Source organism: Drosophila obscura, unplaced genomic scaffold, assembly GCF_018151105.1.
Source record: "Drosophila obscura isolate BZ-5 IFL unplaced genomic scaffold, ASM1815110v1 contig_200, whole genome shotgun sequence".
Classification (NCBI taxonomy): Eukaryota; Metazoa; Arthropoda; class Insecta; order Diptera; family Drosophilidae; genus Drosophila; species Drosophila obscura.
The window spans coordinates 2354479-2378330 of record NW_024542791.1 but is presented as its reverse complement, the minus strand read 5'-3'; the positions used below and the strand labels follow the sequence as shown (position 1 = coordinate 2378330).

Below are 23852 nucleotides of genomic sequence, written 5' to 3'. Positions count from 1 at the left end.
TTGATCCGATCTGAGAGAGGTTTATCTTAATTTTGAAGACTAATGAATGCTTAATTTAAACTTAACACATCTGTGTAGATCTCTCCCTGTGGTTATACCTCTGTCTTGCACGGCTCAAAGTGTACTAAAAAGTGTCTATACTTTTTTCAAGGTTTGTGTGTCTGGGTTGAGTTATCTTTGTTGAATATTGTGCCTCAAAATGGAACTCTTCGTTTCCTATTCTCATTTCAAATTATATAGATATTTCCCCTAAATTTGGCATATCTTTTACGATTCCAGAGTAAAGACCTTCCCCTCCATGCTCCACTGAATGCTCAGCCAGCGAAGATTCAATATAGATTCTAAGCATTGCTTGGGGGATTGAACCATTAAATACCGTTTATGGCAGCTGGGGGGGGAAAACCATCAAAAATCCTATGCCCCAGACCTCAAGGCCACTCTGTGGCAGCATCTCATTGGACGCAGCATTTGCATCATCGACAAAAATCGAGTGTGTTTGCTGCTCTGAAACATTTTATGGATCATTTAGCAAATGACGAGAGGAAAAGGCAAAAGGAAAAGCCAAGCAAAAATAAAGCAACGTGAAAAATATTGCAAGGTTTAGTTAATTTTTCCAATATAATGTATGTGTATTTTGTTGGGGCCTTTGACTCTTTACGTGCGAAATGAGTTCAATGAATTTCTGTGTCAACAGTTTGCAAAGTTTTTTTCTTTAGGATTTTATTTTTAGTGCTGACTCGATTTAGGGGGCAGACAGGCAGGCAATCAATGAACCCAAAGATGCAACTCAATCAAGTGGAACGTCTTTATCACAACTACACAATTATTTAAGAAGCAACAGTATAGCCACCAAAAATAATATGTAGCTCTTAACGCTCCAAAGCATTGCCTTAATGATTTTTTACTGCAGCAAACAGGCTATTAAAAATCAATGCTTTTGGTGGGTGGGTGGATGTTTGTAATGACACTCTGCTACAGAAAATTGGAAATGGCAAATACTTTTTTGGGTATTTTTTCACATTACTAAAGTGCTTATTAAGGCATATAAATGAAGGTAATATTTGTATGTATTTTGGTTTTATGGTCATGAATGTTTAGGGATATATACTGAAATAAGGGAAACAACGAATATATATATGAAATATAGAAAACAGATGGCTTGATAAAAGTGCATCCCTTTAATGGCAGTCAATGGATAATTTTAAAACCAAAAGAATCCGAGAAGCGAACCAAATTTTGATTTAATTAATTGATTAATTGTTACATCAATTGATTAATTGATTTTTCTTACATTTTTTTAAAAACTTCCCCCTGGACAACAAGGAATTCTATTTTTACTTTTCTACTTTATTTCTACTTTTTAGAAATAACTCCGAATTTATTCTGATAAAAATATTCTATTCGACTAAATTTATAGTACAAATTCCAAGCATTATGCATCATGCATTAACCCTGCTGGACAGTGTGTATAAAATAAAAATCCACCAAAATATACACAGTCGAAAAACGCCCACCAAACAAATAATTTAACAAAGGGGTGGGGGGGATTCCATTAAAGCGGGGAGGGGAGGGGAGGGGACTCACTCCTGCAGAGTGATTTGTAGGGGAGTTTAGATGTAGATAGAAATGGGGGGGCGGGCTTGGGCGGGTGTGTTGTGGCAAATGCAATCAAAAAGTGCCTCAAAAAGGGGGCGTCACACGAAATTTGAAACTCAAGAAAGAGTGGAAAATGAAGCTGAAACGGAGACCGAAATTCAAGCTGCAATCAAGCCAAAACTCAGCTGGAGTCAAGCTAAAGAGCGGCAATGGCTACTGGCTGCACGATGTCTGCTGCCTGGCTGCCTGGCTGCATGTTGCACGTTGCGCGTTTTATCTTTCGCCTTCGACGCCTGCAGCACAAGTGTTAATAAAATGTTACAGTTAAGTTGCCATAACACATGTGGCAGGCCCGCTTTTGGGTGAGGGGACAGCAGGCGGCACTCTGTGCGGCAGAAATATTTTCCCAAATGGAATGCAAAGTGAATTGCAACCAAATGTGGCAAGATGATTGCAATTTCTTTTCCAATGATTGGCACAGCATCCCCTGGAGGGTGGTGGGATGCTCATTGGGCGAAGGGGCGTTCCAGGGGTACGATTGGGGAGGGTTGGGCGGCGGCAACCTGAGTTGCATCTTCGTTGAGGCACAACGCATGCAACAACAGCAAAAGAGACGAGCAGAGAAAATTTGCATGATATGTTTTGCCATATGCAAAATATGTTTTTCTGCACTGGAATGCACGCAGAGAAATTATTGTGGAATTATTATTTAAAATAGAAAATTCGTACTACCTTGGGCTGCCATATTTCTTCTGTTTCTTTAGCTCTTCCTTAAAAATTCTTTCAGTTTAATGCTTAAATTATTCCTTCGCTTCTACCTGCGCTCACTCGCTCAGTGTAATGCCCAAATTATGTGCCTTTTTGCCATTAGGTGTTGCCTCTGTCTGGGGGAAAACCAACGTGCCGAGAGATCTCTTTAAACAACAATAAAAAAAATGCCAAAAAATTTAAATACACATGTGAAAAAAGCGTCAGACGAAGAGTGAAGCAAAGGCAGAGGAGTGAAGTAAAGCCAGCGGAAGAAGTAAATGAGAGAAGAAGATGTAACAGCGCGCCAGAGAAATAATTACACAGCCAAAAGACAAAGACAATGGGAGGCTGCCCAGAAATGAACGCATTGCTGAAATTTACACGGAAGCAAGCCACCGAAAAACAAAACAAAAAAAAACACAAAAAAACAAACAACTGAATACGAAATTTATGCCATGAAAATGCCTTTTCAATTTTCCAAGGAAAGTGCAACAAACAAAAAAAAAAAAAAATGTAATGCTTTGCAATGCAAGTAGGGTGTAAATGAGAAGTTAAATGAGCGTTAAATTGGTTTGGAAATGCAAGCTGCAAATGGAAAATGGCAAAACAATAAAAGAGCTGCGAAATGTGATTCAGTTTAGGGCTTATTAAAAGCAGCAACTACTTAACTACAGGTACTCCCTAGACAAAACACACACACACACAAGAGAAGGTACCGGCATATGGGTTCAATGAACCCCTTCCTCCCATTAGAAGAAAAATCTCTCTGTTGGCCAATTGACGCAACATTTCAACGCAAGCAACAAAAGCAATAAAAAACATAATGAAAACGCAAAACTTAAATCATAAAAAAAAACCCCAACCCAAAAGAAAAGAAAAAGAATGGCCACAGCATGGAGAGGGGGGACGAAAGAAGCAATGAACTGCTTTATAAAGTTTAAAACAAAAGCCAAAAGAAGAACCCAAAAGAAAGAAAGAACGACAAAAGCTAATTCCAACAAAAGAAGTGACGTCATGACAGATCGTTGGGCGATTTTCAGTCATCAAAAGTGTTAATTATATATAGTATAGCATATATCTCACTCTACCAATTAGTTATCAGCCAAGTGACAAAAGTGGGCAAAATAAACCATTTGTTATCAGCGAAAAGAGTCGCCAAAGAGAGTCGAGACATCGAACTGAAATAAAATAAGAGATGTGTCATGGGTCTCAGATGTTTGTGGCGCCGGGGGGCATATATAATCAACAGTTATCGGTGGAGATATACGATTCCCGTTTGATTATGAAACAGATATTAAAGATGATTGATTGATGTTAGGGAATAGATTGAAAGATGAAATCATCAGAGATTATTCGTTAGGCAACTGCTAATCAAACCGATCAAATGAATAATAAATCTATCTTTAAGAAACTTTTTTTATTGTGACAATCCATATTTTTTGTTGAATAGCCCCATGCATCAAATGCTCAAACATTTGAAATCGCACCACATTAATTGCTACGATCTTGACCCAATGTTTTCAGCAAACATTTAAAGCTTAAAAGATCACTGATCACCCCATCATAATAATCATTTTTAATGGCTTATGTGGGGGATCGCCAGTTTGTGACCTTAAAAACGAAACAGTAGCTAATAGAATGAAATAAGCGACAGTTAAAATATAATGATATATTGATATATTGATGATTAAAAATAATGTTTATTAAGATGAGCAGAAGATTTGTGAAGGAATTGAAAAGAAGCTTGAGCTTAAGCTCAGAGGCTTATGCAGCTTCAGACGCTAAAAAGCTTTAAGGAATTATCCATTAATTCCTTCTTGCATCCGAAACTAAAGAATTTTTACTGATAAGCTCGAACTTCAAACTTTGAAGATCAATGAAGGTTTTCCCCACTGGGAAGGTTGACTGATATCAGAGTAAACCAAAAATACACAAATTAAAGATATTTGCTCCCAGACGCACAAGCTGCAAAAGAGAAAAACAAAACAACATGCATGTCGTGTGCATGACCCAGCACATTTATGTTCGCTTTGATTTTCGCTTAGAGATTCAAAAAATTTAAAATTTATTTTTAAAATTAATTATTTTGCACCATCGCTACTCTAAAGATCCATTCGGTAGATCAAATGTTTTATTATCTTTATGAGTATTCCCTCTGTACGACGATCAACAGCCTGACATCTGACTGACCTTGGACTCTGGACAGACACTGCAATATGCATGATCAAAGTGCGTGTTAGCCCCACCTGATCAACTACGAGTATACGTACGTTTGGAAACAAATACGACTATACGACACAGCTAGAAATAAGTGTCATCATAGATTCAGCACACACACACACGATCAATCGATCGTTGATCAACAAGACCTAGAGTCTCAACAAATACAAAACAACCATAAAAGTAAGATAAGAACATAATAGTTATAGAATCATTGATAACATAATCGTAGCTAAGAGAACTTTTAATGGAGAGAGCTAACAGAGCCCAAGCGAACGCTGAACCTGTAGATAAGCAAAAAAAACTGTAGGACACATTCAACCATTGACCCGCTTCAAAGTAGCTTTCACTATCTTTATATTTAAGTAATATTCATGCTAGAAAAACTGCCATTTAGTAGCACTTTCAGCAGATAAGATAAGCCGCTCTCGGCACTTGTATCTTTTCTGCCTTTTGTATCTTTCATTCAACAAAACAAAACAAACTCTCAACTGGATTACCCCCTGACAAAAACTGTCAACTGCATTCAACAAAAATCTGGCAACCGCATTCCTTTAGCATTCAAATATGTAAAATGTAATTAATATGAAGAGCAAACAGAGGCTTCTGGTTCTATTTGTGCTGTTAGATCCGTCAGGTTGCACACACAACACACACGAAACACACGTCAATGGCAGTGCAACAGAATCACATCACAGAATCCCCCCAGAGCCAGTGTGGCAGGGGCTGGCTGGCCTGACAGCTGCCTCATATCAAATAACCTTCATGTTGGACGAACCGGTTGCAAATATCTACTTATATAAAATTATATATATATATATATATATATACTAGATGTAGGGTTATGTATGCGCGTAATAAAATTAGAAAATGCAGGCCCACCGAGTGTGAGACAGAGAGAGGGAGAGGAAGGAAGCATCACTGCCTGCAACCCACCAACAGAGCTGCAACAGAGCGGAAACTGTTGGCCCGTTGGCTGCTGGCTGTTGCTGCTGCTGCTGTTGGCCATGTTCGGGCACTTGGCTGTCGGCCGTTGGCAAATCTGCCCGACTTGTTTGGACCATTTCTTGACACTTGACAAACTTGGCTACAGGGTAGCTTTCGGGCTAGATTGAGTGCGGCGATTGCATTGCCCCCCAAAGATCATCATCAACAAAAGTTTATGTAGAAAACTTTTGCTAGCAGTTGCACCATAAAAAAAAGAGGCAAAGTTTCATTCGGTTGATTGTTTTTTATCACGCTTATTTATGGTTTGGTTTGTTGAGACTTTACACCTTGGGAACATAAAATGTTTGGGGTGTTTAAGGGAGTTTATACTCTTGCTTCCTTTGTATTCTATATATCTATTAACCATAACAAAGATTTTTGTAGACGGATTAAATATTTTCAGCTGAACTATCTCGTATATTCTTCACATATTTCATGCTCTTTTTCCTTACCCTTTCCAGGGTATTCCACAGTTCCCCATCACTCTCTAAGTTCTTCCCATTCCAGCTACATTTAATTATTCAAATCCCTCAACAATTGGCATGTAATTACGTATATCAACACCCACACGACTCCGGTGTTTCACTCTTATCGATATGGACAAGGCTGTATGCCCGGGCCCACAGGCGGCGTTGTCACCCCATTAAGTCGTCTAGAAACAGTCACAAAAGTCACTTCAAAAAAAAACGAAACAATTGTTAATGCATGGAGGGTACGAGCACTCGAATGGACACTTCATTAGCAAAACCTCAAACAAAACCGCAACGGGGAACGAGCGAACGTCATGACGCACATGCCGCAAGCTCCGCGAACCAGAGATCTTTACTCATTTCTGCTCAGTGACTAGAGATCTTTACTTATTTGTGCCAAGCGAGCAGAGATATTAGCTCGTTTGTATTGTTAATCTATCCCCCTCGCAGCACAAAACGTTTACAAACAAACTTATGCATTTTGTGGACATTTGTTTTAATTAATTCCAAAAATTGCTTTTTTTAATATTTACTTTATATAATTTGTATTGTATTTTATTTTACTTTATATGAATTTTGTATTTATATCTATTTTTTATACATATTTTTTTAGTTATAATAATCTTTGAATTTTTTTAAAAGTTTTTTTATGTTCCTATTTAGGGTTTCATCTTTCTAAATCACAGATCTCACCATATTTCAGCCTAGAGAACACAGATTGAATTCAGCCCAGAGACCAGAGATTACTCATTTCAGAGTACACCTCACAGATCTTTCCACATTTCAGCCGTTTCAGAGAGAGACAGAGAGAACCCACACAAAGAAATGACTAAAGATCCAAGATTTGTTCAGACCTTGTCTCATAATCTCTTCAAAATGATGGATGCGATGCCTCGTGCCAGTGTGCGTGTGCATGTGGGGGGGCCTCAAAAGCAAACAAAAATCCACTTAAAAGCCGGTACGTACATAAATATCAATTAAATAGTTTCTTCAGTCTTTTTTTGGCCACTGAACTTTTGTTTGTATTACAAAATATTTTTTCAAGTTTAAGTGGTTTTTGAACCGTGAAAAGCATCAAGCAAATTGAAGGTCATTTGTCTGAAAAAATAGTGGATTTGTGGGTCACCCAGCAAATAGTCGTTGTAGTTTCTCCGTTGGCTCAGACCTAATTAAATGTCACAGAAAGTTAAACACTAACTCGAAGTAAAATCCGCAAATTCCATCTACAACTCAAACTTCAATCCCCAACAGGCAGAACCAACAATTGTGCAATTGTCACTTTGAAAGTTTTTGGGAGAAAAATAGCATATTAAAATGAAATAAACATTTATTTAAATTAAATATTCAGTTTTTATGTACAAATCAAATAGAATTTACTTTGATTTAAAAATAAATGTGTTAAAGAAATCTTTTTAATACGGTCCAAATTGTATTCTAAATATATATAAATATATCACACTCGTAGCAAATATATTTTATTAAAATATTTAAGTAAAATATCAAATATATATTCATATATCAAATATTTTTTATATAATTTTTATATTTATTTTACAGTTTTTATCCTTGAAATAAATCAATTGGCATTAATTGTTAAATCTCTTTGTAAATATGAAAATTTTGGGGCTATTTTCTGTGAGTGTACGTGTATTTCCACAGTTAACCTACTTTTTCCGGGGCTGTTGACTTTAATTTTGGCAAACGAAACTCCCAAAATGTGTTAGAGCACACGTTCTGGAGCACGATTTCATGATATTTCAATTTGCATAGAAGAGAGAAAAACCTTTGGGAATTATTATTTATTTTTTGACATAATTCGATGAGCAGAACGATCAGCCTCTAGAAAAGAAAGTCCCCAACTTTGCGACCAGGAAATGGAATAATGATGAGGGGAATGAAATAATAACAGCATAAGAAAAAAATTGCTCAAGTGAGTCATTAAGTTGGCAAAAGTGTCGTCTGTCTTTCAGTCTCTCTCTCTCTCTCTCTCTTCCTTTTTTCTCTGTCTCTCGTTCTTCCATTCTCTGTCTGTGTGACTCCCATTGTGGAAGCAGCCATAAAGGAAGCACACTCCATACACACTCTCTTTGCCACTCAAGGGGGCAACCTGGCAAAAACACCTCGGCAAACAACAACTAAAACAAAATAAAATCATCATCAGCCCAGAAAATATCCGTAGCAGAAACTGCAGTTTTTCTGAGTGTGTTTTCTTTGTGTGTGGCAGGGAATTTTAGGTTAGAGCTATAGAGGATTTCCTTTGTTCTTTGCTGCTGAGAGACAAAGAGAATGATGATGTAACTGGGGGGAAGCGAATCATGGAGTGGACGAGAGGATCTTATAAATTCTGCATAATTGTGTATGAGATTTCAGGGAATTTATTTTAATTTATTTCAACGATTTATTTGCCAATGTGTTAAAACAACAGCCAGTAGGAGCAACTCCGATCCCATGAAGGATTCATGTGCATGAATGGAATGGAAAGCAAAAATATATCATAAATTAAGCCGATTAAAAGTATAATGTAAATCTGTGTGTCGAAAAATAAATATCACATAAGAAGTCTGCGGATATAAAACCATGTAAAAATTAGCTAAGAAAATATTAAGAAACTCTATAAAGTACAGTCGGTAAAGAAACGGTTAAGACGCGATGATGAATCAATGGAATGAACTGAATGTGAATCATTTACAGTCGTTGAGATTGTTATAGTCGTTAAATCATAAAAGAATCGGTAACGATTGATCGTTGGAATAGTTAAGAATCCATGGGGTGGCTTCCTCAATGATAATTTGTATGATTATTTGATGAACTTGACGGCTCGTGAATCATTTTGCCTGATTTCTTTTAACCCTGATTCTTGGATAGAATGAAAAAGTTAAACAATTGTTCATAAGTAACACAGTAAAAATGTCTAATGAACCGATCAAAATTGGTATTTGCTATCGGCTGGTAAACCAAATTCAATTGAATTTTGAATAGTTTATAAAAGAACTTCATCTTAAAACACCACAGCACACCACAGCACACCACAGCACACCAAAGCACAGTTCTCTGCTGTTTGTTACTTCCCTTTCACTCTCTGTTCCTTCCCTTTCCTTGCCCTATCTCTTCCTTCCTTCCTGCTCCATCAACTTTCTTACTCTGTTTACTTTGGCAACTTTGGCAGGAAGCAAACTACTGGCAAACACAGCGTTGCCCACCCAAAAATATGCAGACGACAAAGGCAAAGCCACGAGAGAGAAGGCAGGGAGGGGAAGGTTTCTCCAGCAGAAGAAGGAGGAGGAGGAACAGTACCTGTGTGGGGGGGCGTTGTCAACATTGTCAGACAGAAGCTTTTCCACCCGCAAAAACCGAAACCGCAGCAGCATTTACTACTGGGGGGGAAAACTGAAGGAAATGAGAAAGAAAAACGTCAACTAACTACGAGAACTGCGACTGTCAGACAGTGGTCTGGGGTCTGGTGTGGGGTCTGGGGTCTGGTGTGGGGTCTGGGGTCTGGTCTGAGTCGGGGCCTGGGTGTCTAAATTGAGTTGGCATTAGTCAAACCAAACAGAACGCTAGAGGATTGTCTGGAAGAAGCACCACAACTGTGGACTCCACCTCCTACTGCTCCTCCAGTTGAAGAATACTAAATTATAGCCAAGAAATGCTAACAGAGAGGCCCCCAAAGAGACAAAGTTTCTGCCAGCTCTCTTCTTTTTTTGTTTCAAGTATATCAAATGTTTTTTTTTTTTATTTTTCCTCCTTGTTGTCAGATACGATACGTGTGCCGCTTCTCACGCTCCAGCTTTAGTTTTTTTTTCAGAGCAGATGTTGGCAGAAATATTTCTTATATATTCCGCCCCGCCCCAGCAACTTCTGTTGCAACAAGCAGACAGACACAATCGCGTATTCACATGTCAACAATCTATACGTACGAATAAAAAAAGCGAGCTCAAAGTTTCGATATAGAAAACCAATCTATGTATATAGTATTTTTGTGATAGACATCGAAGGGGTGTGTGGGGGGATACCTACCCCAAGGAATTGTCTGGACATTGGAAAAGTCAATAACAATACCGGACAGTCAATGGAAATCGAGTGAGCATGGAATTTGCAACAAAATTTTTATGGGAGCTAAAAAAGGGAATAAAGGCAATCGAAATTTGATCGGGGAATGTAAATGTTTATGGTTTAAGCTTTAAAAAGAAGGATGAAGGATAAAGTACCAGTGGAAATGCTTAAAATGGGAAACCGGTGGGGTATCTACACTTTAGATTCTGAAAAAGCTGCTTGATGGAAAAGTGTGAAATGGGAATGGTTTACTAAGAGTTAGTTAAAGTAAATATTCAAATGACAGTACTGTCAATGTGTCTAGCTATTAAAATAAATGTCACATTTTATAATTTAGAAACCATTTAACATATTATGTCATATTTTAAATCCCCAACAAAATAAATCAAGCATTGCATACATTTTATTTCTCAACAATAAATCTTGTGATAATTTTATGAAAAACACAATAACACTAATACATTATACAGTGAAACCCCTCTGTCGTAATCTCCTATATCTAGACTAGTTTTGAGTCCATGTACTTTCCCAGTAAAAGAATTATTTATGTATTAACTCCCTTGCCAGAGCCTTCACTGTACTTTTTATACCCCTTTTGTTATCTGACAAATCAAAAACAAGCCTTTGCCATTAGATTGACACAAAAAATAAAAATAATTCTCAAGCAAAATATTAGCATTTTGCATATAAATCGATTAATAAGCCAATAATTGAAAAACAGACACCAAAAGTCATCATGAGGTAAAAAAAAAAACATGATCACAAAGGCGAAGCTTTAAATACCCTTGCAGATCCATACATAGTGAACCGAGCCATTGTACCCTTCACTGGAGGGACACTTGTGAAACTTCCCAGTGAATTTAAAATCATCCCAAAATTTGAACTTCCTGCTAATAGAAATGTGGTTGAGCATGAAAGCTGGTTGGTTTTTTTTATTAACAATCGTTTCCATGGAATTAATTACCTATGCAATATGTATATTACTAAGAACCGTATCACAGACAGATGGTCAGGTTTGTTTCTGATCCTGAACAAATTTCTTGCCAAACATCTGCTCAAAAAATCCGCAACCCAATTCAAATCTAAATTTTTAGGGCATCCAAAAACCTAACCAAGTTTTTCTGTTACTTTTGGTAAATCATTCAATCGGATTGTTGGGAGTAAATAAACAGAAAACCACGTACAAAAATGCAGTCCAATAAAAGCAACACTAACGTACAAAAAAAGTAAATAAAAAAACAAAAAACAGAGGGAAAAAAACGTCTAACAAATGTGGAATAATTTGAGTCGTCGCGTCGGGACCGAGAGAGCATAAAACGCAGTCAAACAGTCAAATGCCATTTCCGACTGCAGTCAGACATGAAAAGTCGGACCCCACACCCCACTAGACCTGGACAGGCCCCAAAAAACCGAACAGACTGGCCAGACCGACCCCCGCTCGAGAGCACGTGGCTCCCCAGACGGAAGCCAGTGGCCAACACATCGGAATGGGTGCGGTGCAGTGTGGCAGTGGCAGTGACGGAAGATGGAAGGGGAATAGAGGTGTGTGTATTGCTCACTGGGGGCCTCTGAGGCATAGGCTACCGCTGGAATGGTCTGTTCTACAGTCTGTTCGAAATATCCATAAAGTAAATGAAGTAAGCGGCGTTTTGTAATACCTTGCAAACGTAGAAGTAGAAGAGTTACTGGGTTTGTGTAAGCCATCATCTGTTAGTCCTTAAATTTATAAGATCTTGGAATAAGCCGAAAGATCTTTTAATAATTTCAAAAGTGTTGGAGAATATCGAATAGAAAATAGAAGGGGGAATTTTCATAGTCCTATTTTTTAATATTTAATATTGTTTTAATATTTTATTTTAATATTTAATATTTTTTTAATTTCGTATTTTACTATTTAATATTGTTTTAATATTTTATTTTACTATTTAATATTTATCGACTCAAAAACCCTTAAAAAATCCCTGAAAAAAAACCAATTACAGGGTATTGCTTTGGCCGTAACCACCGTCAAAGTAATTCAACTCGTTTATGTATGTTCTTTGGTATTTTATATAGTTGCATGTTCAACGCAAAGACAGTTTGGAGTATTTTATTTTTTTGGTGGTTGTTGGTTGTTTGTGGGAGTTGCAAAGAAAGACAGAAAAGACACCTGGGGGAGAGACAGAGAGACACCACCAACTGTGTAATTTTTGTAAGTGCAACTCCACATTCCATTTTGGCCGCATCGAAGGTGCGCCCACACACTGCACACACATATCATTGCTAATTTGGATGGATATGCAGAGCTTTCAAGCGATATGGTGGTGCGGTGCGGTGCGGCAGCCACCTGGAACTCCACAAATTGTCTCCACAATGGCACACACGCAATGCATATTTTTATGCAAAGTGGAGCAACCACTGCGGGGGCTGGGCCTGGAAAATCATAAAAAATGACTCTATCGTGTAGGGAAATCTAAAGGAAGTTGTGGAGTTTTAGTATTGATATTTGGAGGATACACCCGGTACTTTAATTAGTAAAAACTGAATTTTAGATATAGTTAGATATGTATAATATCTAAAGCAATTATGTTGAATTTTGGAGACTCTTAAAATAAGTTTAAATTTTTTGGAGTTACTTTCTTTTACAAACTTCCTAGTTTGTCTAAACGTTGGGCGTTTTTCCGACAAGATATGGTTTTACCTCCTCTGTTTTTTTGTGAACTCTTAACTTGAATTTATTTTCTGACTTGTGGTTGATGGAGAACTTTGTTCATTACCTGCAAAGATAACAAAAGACAAGTACAAAATTAATTACAGAAAAAAGCAAATAAACATTCGGGTACAATAGACATCATTAAAGCGCTTAAATATTTGCAAAGAGACAAGAGAGAGATTTCGTAATAATTGCAGGGGGTATACCCCTGTAAGTGTATGTTTTGGTTGAGCATTTTCAGGGTATCCTACTAATACATCTATCTGTATGTGTATCTGTATCTGTGTTTCTGTTCATGTGAATTTAACACACTTTTTGTTAACTCATTCATTCATTCATTCATTCAACCATCCATAAACACTGCCAACAAATTTATGGTTATAAAATCATTTGCTTAAGTAAATGAATAAATAAATGAAGAAATGAGCTAATGATTGATTCTGCATTACATTTTCATGGATGTAATGTATTTCTGTTAATTTTTTATCATTGTAACCAGCTCGTCGACAATTTTTTGGCACTCATCAGTTACCATTGTGTTGCGTAAATTGTATCGGATCATTTTATAAATAGTTAAAACTGCACTTAAACATAAACTAAAGAATGAAATTTCTTTTCATTATACAAAAGGAAAATGGATACATTTACTGCTTTTTTCGAAGTATAACTCAACGAAGCCAATAAAAAAAAAAAATACTTTTAAATAAGCTTTGAGTGTAAGAACTCCGTAAAATTACTTTCAAAAACGTTCTAGCTCTCCACACAACATATTGTTTTTCCTCAAATATTACTTTCTCCATCGAAACCATCATAGAATTTTCTCCTCTCACTCTTTCTATGTTTACAGACGCCCATTCCCAGTCTTTTTCCATGCCCCTCCTCTCAAAAATACTATCCACAAAAGCATAAATTCCCGTCTCTTGTTTAGTTCCCAGACTTCTAACAAGGAAGCCCCCGCCGTCACTTCAAAATGACTTTCAACTTTGACACTGACCTCCGGCAATGCCAAAAACAACAAAACACACAAATATATGTATGTACATATAGGAAAAAACTGTATAAAAAATGCAACTGCACAAAACCCGACGACTCGTTCCATTGAGCACAGCACAGGCACCCCCCTTCCCCCCTTCCCTCCTGCCCGCTGCTGATTCAACGACTTTGACTTTCTAAGGCAATTTTACGTTAGCTTGAGGTTTTTTTTTATGGCTAGAAAGTGGGGTCTGCTTTGTGCCGTCTGTGGATCCGTTCATAGAGTTGTAAAAGCAACAAAAAAAAAAATATATATAGTGAAAAAATTCATAAGCAAAAATCGTTTTGTGGCCATTTAGCGGACCAATCAAATGTGCAACCTGTAAATGTGTCTGAGAGACTGCCACATGCATTATTAATGCCCGTCGACTTGTCCGACAGTTGCAACTGCTGCTGCTGCCGCTTGTGGCAAGGCAGCCGTCGCATTGTTTATAACTGTAATTTGGCACAAAACTTTTCTAACAGAATTTGTGTGGAATTTCAGAAAACTGCACGGGGGGTAGTGTAGGTGGCAGTGCAGAATTGTTACCGAAAAACTACCAAAAGCATCTGGCCAGCTGCAGATAAAAGTCCTTAATTGCATTCCAAAGGCCTGGCAGGATGATGAAGGACACTGGCTTATCATTCTATGCAGCTCTGGCACTATTTATGACACTTTCTAACACACATACATATACACGTATTATTTATAGCATTAGCCAGCACACACACACACACACACATATTAATATTACCTAACACTCTATTCAACGCGTTAGTGGATGGATGTACATTGTACACTCGTATGAGTGGTTTTATTGCCCCATTGAAAGCATAATTTTACACCATACGTATGAAAGCTCAATTAGGTAAAAATATAAAAATTAGCGGAGAAGTGCCACTAAAAATAATAATATCATACTCTGGGAATACTCTACCAAAAGGTGTGGGTAATAGAGCAGCTTTCATCGAAACAAAATAAACAGAATATTAATTATTTTTTTTTTATTATGCATTTTATTTTTATAATTTTTTTTCCATATTTCCCCCAGTAAATCACACCTGCAAGGACTTTTTATAGCACTCCAAATCAAGAGTATTAAATTCAGTATTAAACGCAGTATTAAACGCATTCACCTTGCCACAACGGAAATGTTTAGATTTTGTTACTCATTTCGAAAACGCCAAAACGAATTTATTAAAACATAAATATCTGTAGATATATATTCATAGATGTAACGAATAATATACCGAATGTCGAAGTCAAGGAAAAACTTGAGGGGCAAAAATATTTGATGCGTATAAATAATGATTTTGTATTTGGTAAATAAATTGTCCGATATGGAAGCTAATGCCTATTGGACACGCAAACGCCAGAGCCAGAGCCACACAAAAAACTTTTAGTCTGATTGAACAATATGGCCACATTTTCGTATATTGAAAAGGAATTGGGAGGTGGGAATGAGTGGAGTGGAGTGAAGAGGTAATGAATGGCAGCGTGGATGAGTGTCGGCCAAATGTTGATCATAATATTTGGAGATTGCATAAGGGTGAAAATATGCGATAACTTGAGAAGATAGAAAGGGGAAAAGGAGAAAAGGTAAGACGAGCAAACAAAGAATGATAGAATTATTGAATGTGGCAAATCGATGGGAAAAATGTTCAAGATATAATTTTAGCCAAAGAAAATTAGGCCTTGGAATAGATATTTCCAGATTTTTCAGATCAAAAATCTAAAATGTCCCACTAAGCAGTTGAAAAATTTCGCCTATCGTGTGGGAAAGACCTACGAGTATATTTATGCAGTAGGTGCCAGATACAATAATCCATGGGTTGCAAGAGCAAATCAATTGAACTGAAAGTTCGTCACGTTTGTTCACTTCGAATTGGGGGAATGGGCACGGCACAGATCATCCTACAATAGTCAGTGGATTGGCAAAGATCATAAGCTTTTAGTCAGTGGAAAGATCATTATAGCCATGTGTGCTGGTGTTTCTTTTTCAAAAGACTTTCGAGGGTCGTTTGTTCACTTTTACCGCCACACAAGCAACACCAGTCACAACGACAGTCGATCGGTCGGATCATGAGCTCGCAACGATGACAATGACGGACCGCTAATCATAATTTAAAGCATTACAACAATGCCCCCAAGAAAACGACAAAAAAACAGACAGACAGACAAACACCCAAGGAAAATCGATGAAACGTGCGCTTTATTAATATGTGAAACTGAAAATAATAATGTGATTTTACAAATGACAAAACGACGACAAAAAAAAAAGTTGGAAAAAAAGCGTAACATTAATAAATAAAAAAGTTGTCGACAAGTAAAAGTCAAAAGCGTTGAACGCATTTAACGAGGCGCAACAAAAAACGCCTTTGAGGAGGTGGGTCTATAGGGGGAGAGTGAGGTGAGGGATATCGTGTAATTCCAATGGAGGTTGAATCACAAATTGTATCATACATAAATCGTATGGGTGAGAAAGCTCTAGTGAGCGAATAGATTGGAGATCAAGAAAGTTTATCTTTTCTTATATATATACATAATAAAAGTGAATAAAGATAGATCTCTGTGGAACATTTAACAAGATCAATCTTCGATTGTGGGATGCACTCTATAATAGACTTTCAGCACACAGAAGTATTGGAGCGACCAAGGTGAACTAAATCTAAATCTATGATCTAGAAATGAATGCAAATTTCTATAGGATGTGTCCTGAAGGATTTAAAATCGTACACACATTTAATTACAATTTCTAATATCTAGAATTTAATAACTATTAAATAAAATGCAGCTTTCAGCTTTAATTCCATCATGCTGCACACTTTTATCACCCTCCTGTCAGTCATCAATCTTCAATAGATAGGGTATACGCCCTATTTACTTATATATACCCCTTTACCTACCCATTATATACTCCAAATTCCACAATCCCATCTAGCACTTGTCCATGTCCAATTGGAACTTTCTTTTAAACAGAAAAACCTTAAAAATGTATCTCCAAATTATAATTGATAAAACGACAAACACTCTGCGAGCCGACTTTCGTTTTGGGGATAAGAAAAGTGTTTCGTCTGGTCTGTTGGTCGTTGAGCAAAGGAAAAACTATTTAGTTTACTGGTAATTGCACGGTAATTGCAGTCGAATGGACACGGACAAAATCGCGGGTTAAAGGTGTGCCCCGCCAATTAGCCAAAGCAAAGTGCGATTACTTTCGGGGCCAATAAAATACAGAAAAAAAGCAAAGAAAAAGTGGAAGAAAAAACGTCGCGTGTCTGGCTGAAACTGTGGCACGTGAAACGGCTGCCATTTCCCATCTACATTTAATCTATATCTTTTAATTAAACGAAGGACCGACTCCAATTAATTATACAAATTTTGGTTGGCTGCAATTTACCAATTAAATTGAACTAAAGTGTGGCTAAAGTTTTTCTAGGTGAAGTTTTTCCGAGCAGCCGAGATAATCTTTGAAGGCCTAAATATAGAGCATGCCTGTCGGCACTTGTTTTTCTTTTGGCTTTTCTTCTCTCTCTCTCTCTGTCTCTCTCTCAATCGTTTGAATGAAAGGTAAACAAAAGCAGAGAGAATTGGCCTGGAAAATGGTTGAATTGAAGGGCAAACATTTTCGGAAAAATTCTATTTATGGAAAACTTTCAAGCAACTTAAAAAATACTTTTTTAACTTTAAAGAATTTTTCGTATTTCAATTTTTGGTATCTATTAATTGTATACCTTAAGGGTATATTGATCAGGACAGTCAGAATATTTTATTGCAGAGAATTTTTTTGAATTTCAATAGATTTAATAAACATTTAAATACCTTCACGATTCTTAGTCTTGATTTGAATTAATTTTGAATATTTTATGGGATATTTTTACTGGGCTTTCGACTTTGACTTCCCGCTCTTTCTTCGATCTTTTATGATGTTTATGGTGATGAGTTTTCTTCTTTTTTTTAGTGGGTTCCTCCTCCTCCCTCTCCTCCTCGTCATCGGATAGACATGCCATCTTGGCCAATGCCGCTGGACCGGAGAATTCCATTTGCTGATTTTCAGTGTTAATGGGATGGCTCCTTTTAGCGCCCGTCCGTTTTGATGACAATTTCGCTGTGATTTCGCCCAACTGCGTTTGCAGGCTGTCCGTCATGAGCTTCTGGTCATCGGCAGTCATTAATTGCGGCAATTGAAACTGCTGGCTGCGCCTGCTCAGAAACAGAGCCTCCTTTATCAGGGATATAACTTGGGGGGAGAATTTCGTTATGTTAAATTCCACTTTGCCGTTCTTAATAGTGGCTGGCATATTATTTTGCACCACTATATGCATGACAATCTGTAGCTCATACGATGTCAAATCATCGACGCCTCTGTCCCACATCTTGCAGTTGTCTTCAAATTGCGCTGTGCTGGTGTCATCAGGATCAGCATCATCGATGGGTTGTTCCGGTGCCTGAAGGTAGTAATTCAGCTGCTCTTTGCCCAGGATTTTGGTGATTGTACGCAATGATTCATCCTCTTCATTGGGCTCTGCTTCAAGATCTATAGGATCATCCACAGGCTCGATCACATTCATCCAGTTGGGTTCCATAGGCTCTGCTTGCACTGGCATTGGGTGATCATGGACAGGCTCTGTTATCACAGAAGCCCGGACAGGCTCCATGGGCAGCATTGGATTATCTATGGGCTCTGTTATATATTCAACCTCATCCACAGGCTCGATTTTTATACGCATAGGAACATGTTTCAAAGCCACAGGTTCTCCTTTCACAGCCACAGGCACAGCTTTTCCACGCGCAGGAACAATTTTCACAGCCACAGGCTCTTTTTTCACACGCCCAGGCACAGTTTTCACAGCCACAGGCTCTCTTTTCACAACCACAGGTTCTCTTTTCACAGCCACAGGCACAGCTTTCCCACGCGCAGGAACAATTTTCTCATTTACAGTCTCTTTTTTATTTGGATTAAATGTTGGATGATGTGTCATTGGCTCTGTACTATTTATCTGCAGCCAGGGAAAATCCTGGATGGACTTGACCGTCATCCTGGGATCCTTATTGAGCTCAAACTCAGCGCCACATGGCATTTGCCCCAGCTTGTTTTCCACGAATTTCTGCAATTGATTGCCAGGGCGGCAAAGGGCTGTATTTGGCGTCTTTAACGCTATCCAATTCTGATAGACAAGCCTCAGATCCACTATTGCTTCATTTGCATTTCGATAGAGTCGATTCTGCACCCGAGTGATGATTGTGCCCAGGTCCATGTGCCTTTTGATTAGCTGATAGTCCGGGTCGCGCTCGTTCATGGGTCGCATGAAAACTTGTGCATATTGCTTCTTTGTCAGCTCTTCGAGTATCTTTTTTTTTATATAGTGTATCTTATTTGTGTATTGACCATGCGAAGGAGCCTACAAAACGACGGTGTGGTGTGGGTGCGTGTGTGGGGGGACACGTATTAAATGCAACTTTACCCACAAAAAGTAGAATCTTACCATTGTTAAGGCTTGTCAATTTGACTAATTATATTAAAGTTGATAGCCAAATAGAGTAACGCAGAATAAAATTAATCTGAGCAAAGAAATTTTTTGTTTTTTTAGCTACCAAATCTTTTTTTTCACTTTTCACAACTTTTTAATTTCTTCGATTGAGCACATAAAAAATTCTGACTCTGTCATGATATGCTAGAGATGCGAAAGCATCGATTTGTGTTGCCAATGCAACACGACACAAAACACGATTAATTCTTTTCCAACACTAGCACACAACGACTGTGGAAAAAGCGTTTTTAACACTGCAAAACTCGACGGATAAAAACGGATAAATCGTTTCCATCGCTATCTAATGTTTAATTTCGTGCTGCATAGCCCAACAGAAACAATAAATCTAAATAGGCTACAGGGTGTGCCTCCAGTTTGCATTCTTTATAAATATTTTTTTAATTTTTTGCACACATTTTTGTGCTTCAACTGCTGAAATTATGTTTAACCTTTCACACTCTACATATTTTGAACCCCAAAAACAAAGTTCAATAAACCCCCCAACCAAAAATCGAGTTACATTTTTCTGTTTTACTTCCGCTGTTTTTCTCATCTTTCATTTCCATTGCCATGGCAAGTGGCTATCACTCGTCGTTGTTTGGCGTAACAAGAAAACAAAGCAACCCACAAATGGAAATGGAAGGAGTTCAGCAACAACAATGCGGACGGAGGGAGAAACTAACCATATAGCTTTGACCTCTAGTTAAATTAGTGAACAATAGCGAAAGAGATATAAAAAACAAACAAAGAGTGAGTGAGAGAGTGAGAGAGAGAAAGAGACAGACAGCGGAGGAAACCCCGTTCCAATTCATTTGGCAAGAACAAATACAAATGCAGCAACAAATACAACAAAAAGAGGGGAAGCAAATGCCATTCAATAAATTCGACAATTTTTACAGTTAGTAGTTTTTATGTTCTGACATCATAACCCAAACATACAAAAAAAACCCCTTCCCCTAACCCTTCTTTTCAGTTCTCTCCTGAAAACAAAAGACTTTTGAATCTGACATTCATTCTGCTCTATTTAGTATCTTTAGTTCTTTAGTTTAACTTTAACTGGCTAACGAGGCATCCTAAGATCCTAAGAGATTTAGAGAAGAGAAAACTATTTGGAGGTACTTGTAGAACGTCGAAAGTCGACGATTCACTGTAGAAGTTTATTCTAACCCAGCGGAAACAGTGCTTATTTACATAACTTTTTTAGTATAATAATGCAATAAAAAAACGCACATAAAAATTAACCAATTTGATTAGAAAATGTATTGAAATGTTGCATAAAATTAGATTTTAAAATGGCAGTAAAATGAAATATTATTAATGTGCTAATAGTTCAATTTTGTTAGTGGACATGCCCCTCCAATTTACTTTCTTTTTTCTGTGCATATCTGATAGATACTCATGATTTGAAATAGTTATAAAATTATGGTTTTGTCGCTATCTTATCTCTCTCTCTCCCGCTGTCTGTGGCTGTAGCTCTGTCTGTGGGCTGTGACCTAGCTGTCTTTGTCTGTCTATCTTTCTACGGACAATAGACACGCGCTTCACACACACACGCATAGCTACACTCATACACACTTTTGGTACTCGTACAGCCACTCATCGTGTCAATTGTGCTGACCATGGCCAAAAGTCAATGCATTTTCGATATTCAATCATATTTGCTGACCCTCACAGATTTTTATTTATCCAACTATTATTATTTTTTATTTTTTTTGCAATTACTTTATACCGCCCCCTTCTATTCTCTCAGCCATTTAGCTGTGAGCTGTCTTTCGTTTTTGTTTGCTATCATTTTTTCCTTAAGAGCTTTTCGCTTAATTAGATTTTTTTTTCTGTTTTCTTATTGATTTTTGCTTGCGATTTTCTGTTTAGTTTGTTTTTCTTTTTCTGAGCTATTTTCCCTATTTATGTGGTTTTTTTTCCTTTTGGGATTCCGTTGAAGAGCAGGCAAAAGACGAAGGAAAATAAACACTCCCACCGCAAATTGTAGGCACGGCACACAAAAATAAATGGCCACAAAATTTGGCATTCGATTGGGTTTTCAAAAAGCATAGATATAGGGCCTTGATCCTCGGTCAATTTGGCCTAATTTTATAGAAATTTTAGCTTGAAGTTTCTCTGCAAAGAAAATCGTTAATTAATTATTAAATTTCTATTCAATATTCGAGTCTTTATAGTCACGTCGTGTGCTTCGAAAGAAATTACTAATTCCATTAATTTTCCCATTTGTCCAATACAAAACTTTAATTCATTATTTAATACTCATTTTCATTTGATCGTTCATTAAAAATGCAATTTTAAATTTCTGTGTGTTTCTTAATGATTTATTTGGTATATTTTTTGACAGCCTTAAGCTGCCTAGAAAACACTCGAGTACTTACTTTTGTTTTCGTCTCTTGTTATTTTTAAATGTATTTTAGTTCTTTTTTAGCCACTTGTCGCATCACTTTCGCTTTGTTTTTATAGCATTACGTCTTTTGGCTTATCTTTTGCCAATTTTTATTTGATTTTATTTTTTTTGGTGTTTTTTGTTTTGTTTTGTTTTGTTTTTGTACTGTTTTAATTTTGGGCGGGTGAGTAATATAATTGCTTGGTTTATTTTTTGAGATATTTTTTTTTGCAGGTTTCTGGTTTTTAACATACATTTATTTATAAATTTTAGTCTCCTGTCTTTGGGAGAGAGAAAGACAATGGAGTAGTCACAGATATGAAGGCCCAGAGTCTTGGATGTAACACGGATGTCACGTCTGGTGTAACCCCAGGCAATCGCCATGATTTACTTTGAATTGAGATTTAGTTTGCGATAAAAAAACTGAATTAAGAGAAGAATACTTGCACAATTAATACCGTGCACTGCCGTGTACTCAATTTTCGTACAAAATATATTACAAAATTTATTGCAGCCAGCACACACAGGAGACAAGCCTGAGCAAGCCTCGCATTTTCATAGTCTACTGCCAGAGTTGTGTGTGTGTTTAGAGTTGAATACGATTTTTCTTTCTTTAAATGCACGTTCTGGAAAGTGTTCAATATAGCTTTTTCATCTCTGTCATCATGACAGAGTCAGTATTTTTTCAGTGCACAATCGAAAATCTTGCAAAGTGGTGAAACGTTTGAAAGAAAAAAGTTTGGTCGCCACAAAACGAAGATTTCCCCTACTAAGATTCTGCATTTTATTCTGCACTACTCTATTTTACAATCAACTAACATAATCAAATAAAATCAAATATAAAACATTAACAATGGTAAGAATTTGCTTTTTATGCGTAAAGCTAATACGATTAAACACGTGTCCGCCCCACACACACACACCACACCGTCGTTTTGTAGGCTCCTTCGCATGGTCAATACACAAATAAGATACACTATATAAAAAAATGGATTCTCGAAGAGCTAACAACGAAGCAATATGCACAAGTTTTCATGCGACCCATGGACGAGCGCGACCCGGACTATCAGCTCATCCAAAGGCACATGGACCTGGGCACAATCATCACTCGGGTGCAGAATCGACTCTATCGAGATTCAAATGAATTAATTGTGGATCTGAGACTCGTCTATCAGAATTGGTTAGCGTTGAAGACGCCAACTACACTCCTGTGCCGGCCTGGCATTCAATTGCAGAAATTCGTGGAAAAAAAGCTGAGACAAATGCCATATGGCCCTGAGTTTGAGCTTCATAAGGATCCCAGGATGACGGCCAGCTCCATCAAGGATTTTCCGTGGCTGCAGTTAAATAGCCCAGATCAGCAATCTCCCGCTTCGAGGGATGCTAATGCCCAAAATACCAAAAGGTGCCACAGCGTCAGTGGCAACGATGAAGACTCCGACGGTCCATCAACCTCTAAAATGATGCGACGCTGCAGCAATAGCTCCAACTCCGATTCTGTTGCCGTGTGCAATATCAACTATGTGGCCGAATCGGCATCTGTGGAGAACAACAACAACCTGCAACTTAATTCCACCGCCATGCAATCGGATTTGCCACATTTAGCTGCCCCTGACATCAGCTCCTCTTCGAGTTCCAGCTCAAGTTCCTCCTCTGGATCGAGCTCCTCCTCTGGATCGAGCTCCAGCTCTTCTTCGAGCTCCAGCTCCTCTTCGGGCTCCAGCTCCTCTTCAAGCTCCAGCTCGGAGACTGATTCGGACTCGGATTCCGATTGAAATCATTAACCAATTCCGAATGTTGATGCTGCAACCCATCGATCCCACAATAAATGTACACAAATAATACATTCTTAATTATGAAATTCAAAACTGTTCGCTCAGGTGAGTAAATCTAAGAGATATATATACTAAAATCTAGCTACACGCTACTGAAAATTTGAACTATCTTTTATATTGTTTCCAGCTCCAACTCTGTATTCTCCAGCCTTCTCCAGCTCTTCAATGCATTAAAATTCAAGTTCCTACTAAAAACACTACTAAAATATTCCTTCGGGTGATTAAATTCACCCCGATTACCAATCGATAACCAATACAATTCACAAATATTTTAATCTATTTTAAAATATGTTAAAATAAACATTGTGCCCCTAGTTTTT

The 23852-nt window shown here is 37.6% G+C and overlaps 2 protein-coding genes across 2 annotated transcripts; one reads left to right on the top strand and one right to left on the bottom strand.

The window, feature by feature from the left end:
• Window positions 1-12697: 12697 nt before the first annotated feature.
• LOC111077528 lies at window positions 12698-19630 on the bottom strand. The gene is made up of 3 exons (XM_022371840.2): window positions 19264-19630; window positions 17600-19179; window positions 12698-12832 (listed from the first exon to the last, which is right to left on the bottom strand). The coding sequence occupies exons 1-2, from the start codon at window positions 19264-19266 to the stop codon at window positions 17611-17613; spliced, it is 1572 nt and encodes a 523-aa protein (XP_022227532.2). The 5' UTR covers window positions 19267-19630; the 3' UTR covers window positions 12698-12832; window positions 17600-17610.
• Window positions 19631-22295: 2665 nt separating this feature from the next.
• LOC111077536 (uncharacterized protein DDB_G0271670-like) lies at window positions 22296-23852 on the top strand. The gene is made up of 3 exons (XM_022371851.2): window positions 22296-22553; window positions 22639-23577; window positions 23660-23852. Exons 1-2 carry the CDS (start codon window positions 22551-22553, stop codon window positions 23470-23472), a joined length of 837 nt encoding a protein of 278 aa, XP_022227543.2. The 5' UTR covers window positions 22296-22550; the 3' UTR covers window positions 23473-23577; window positions 23660-23852.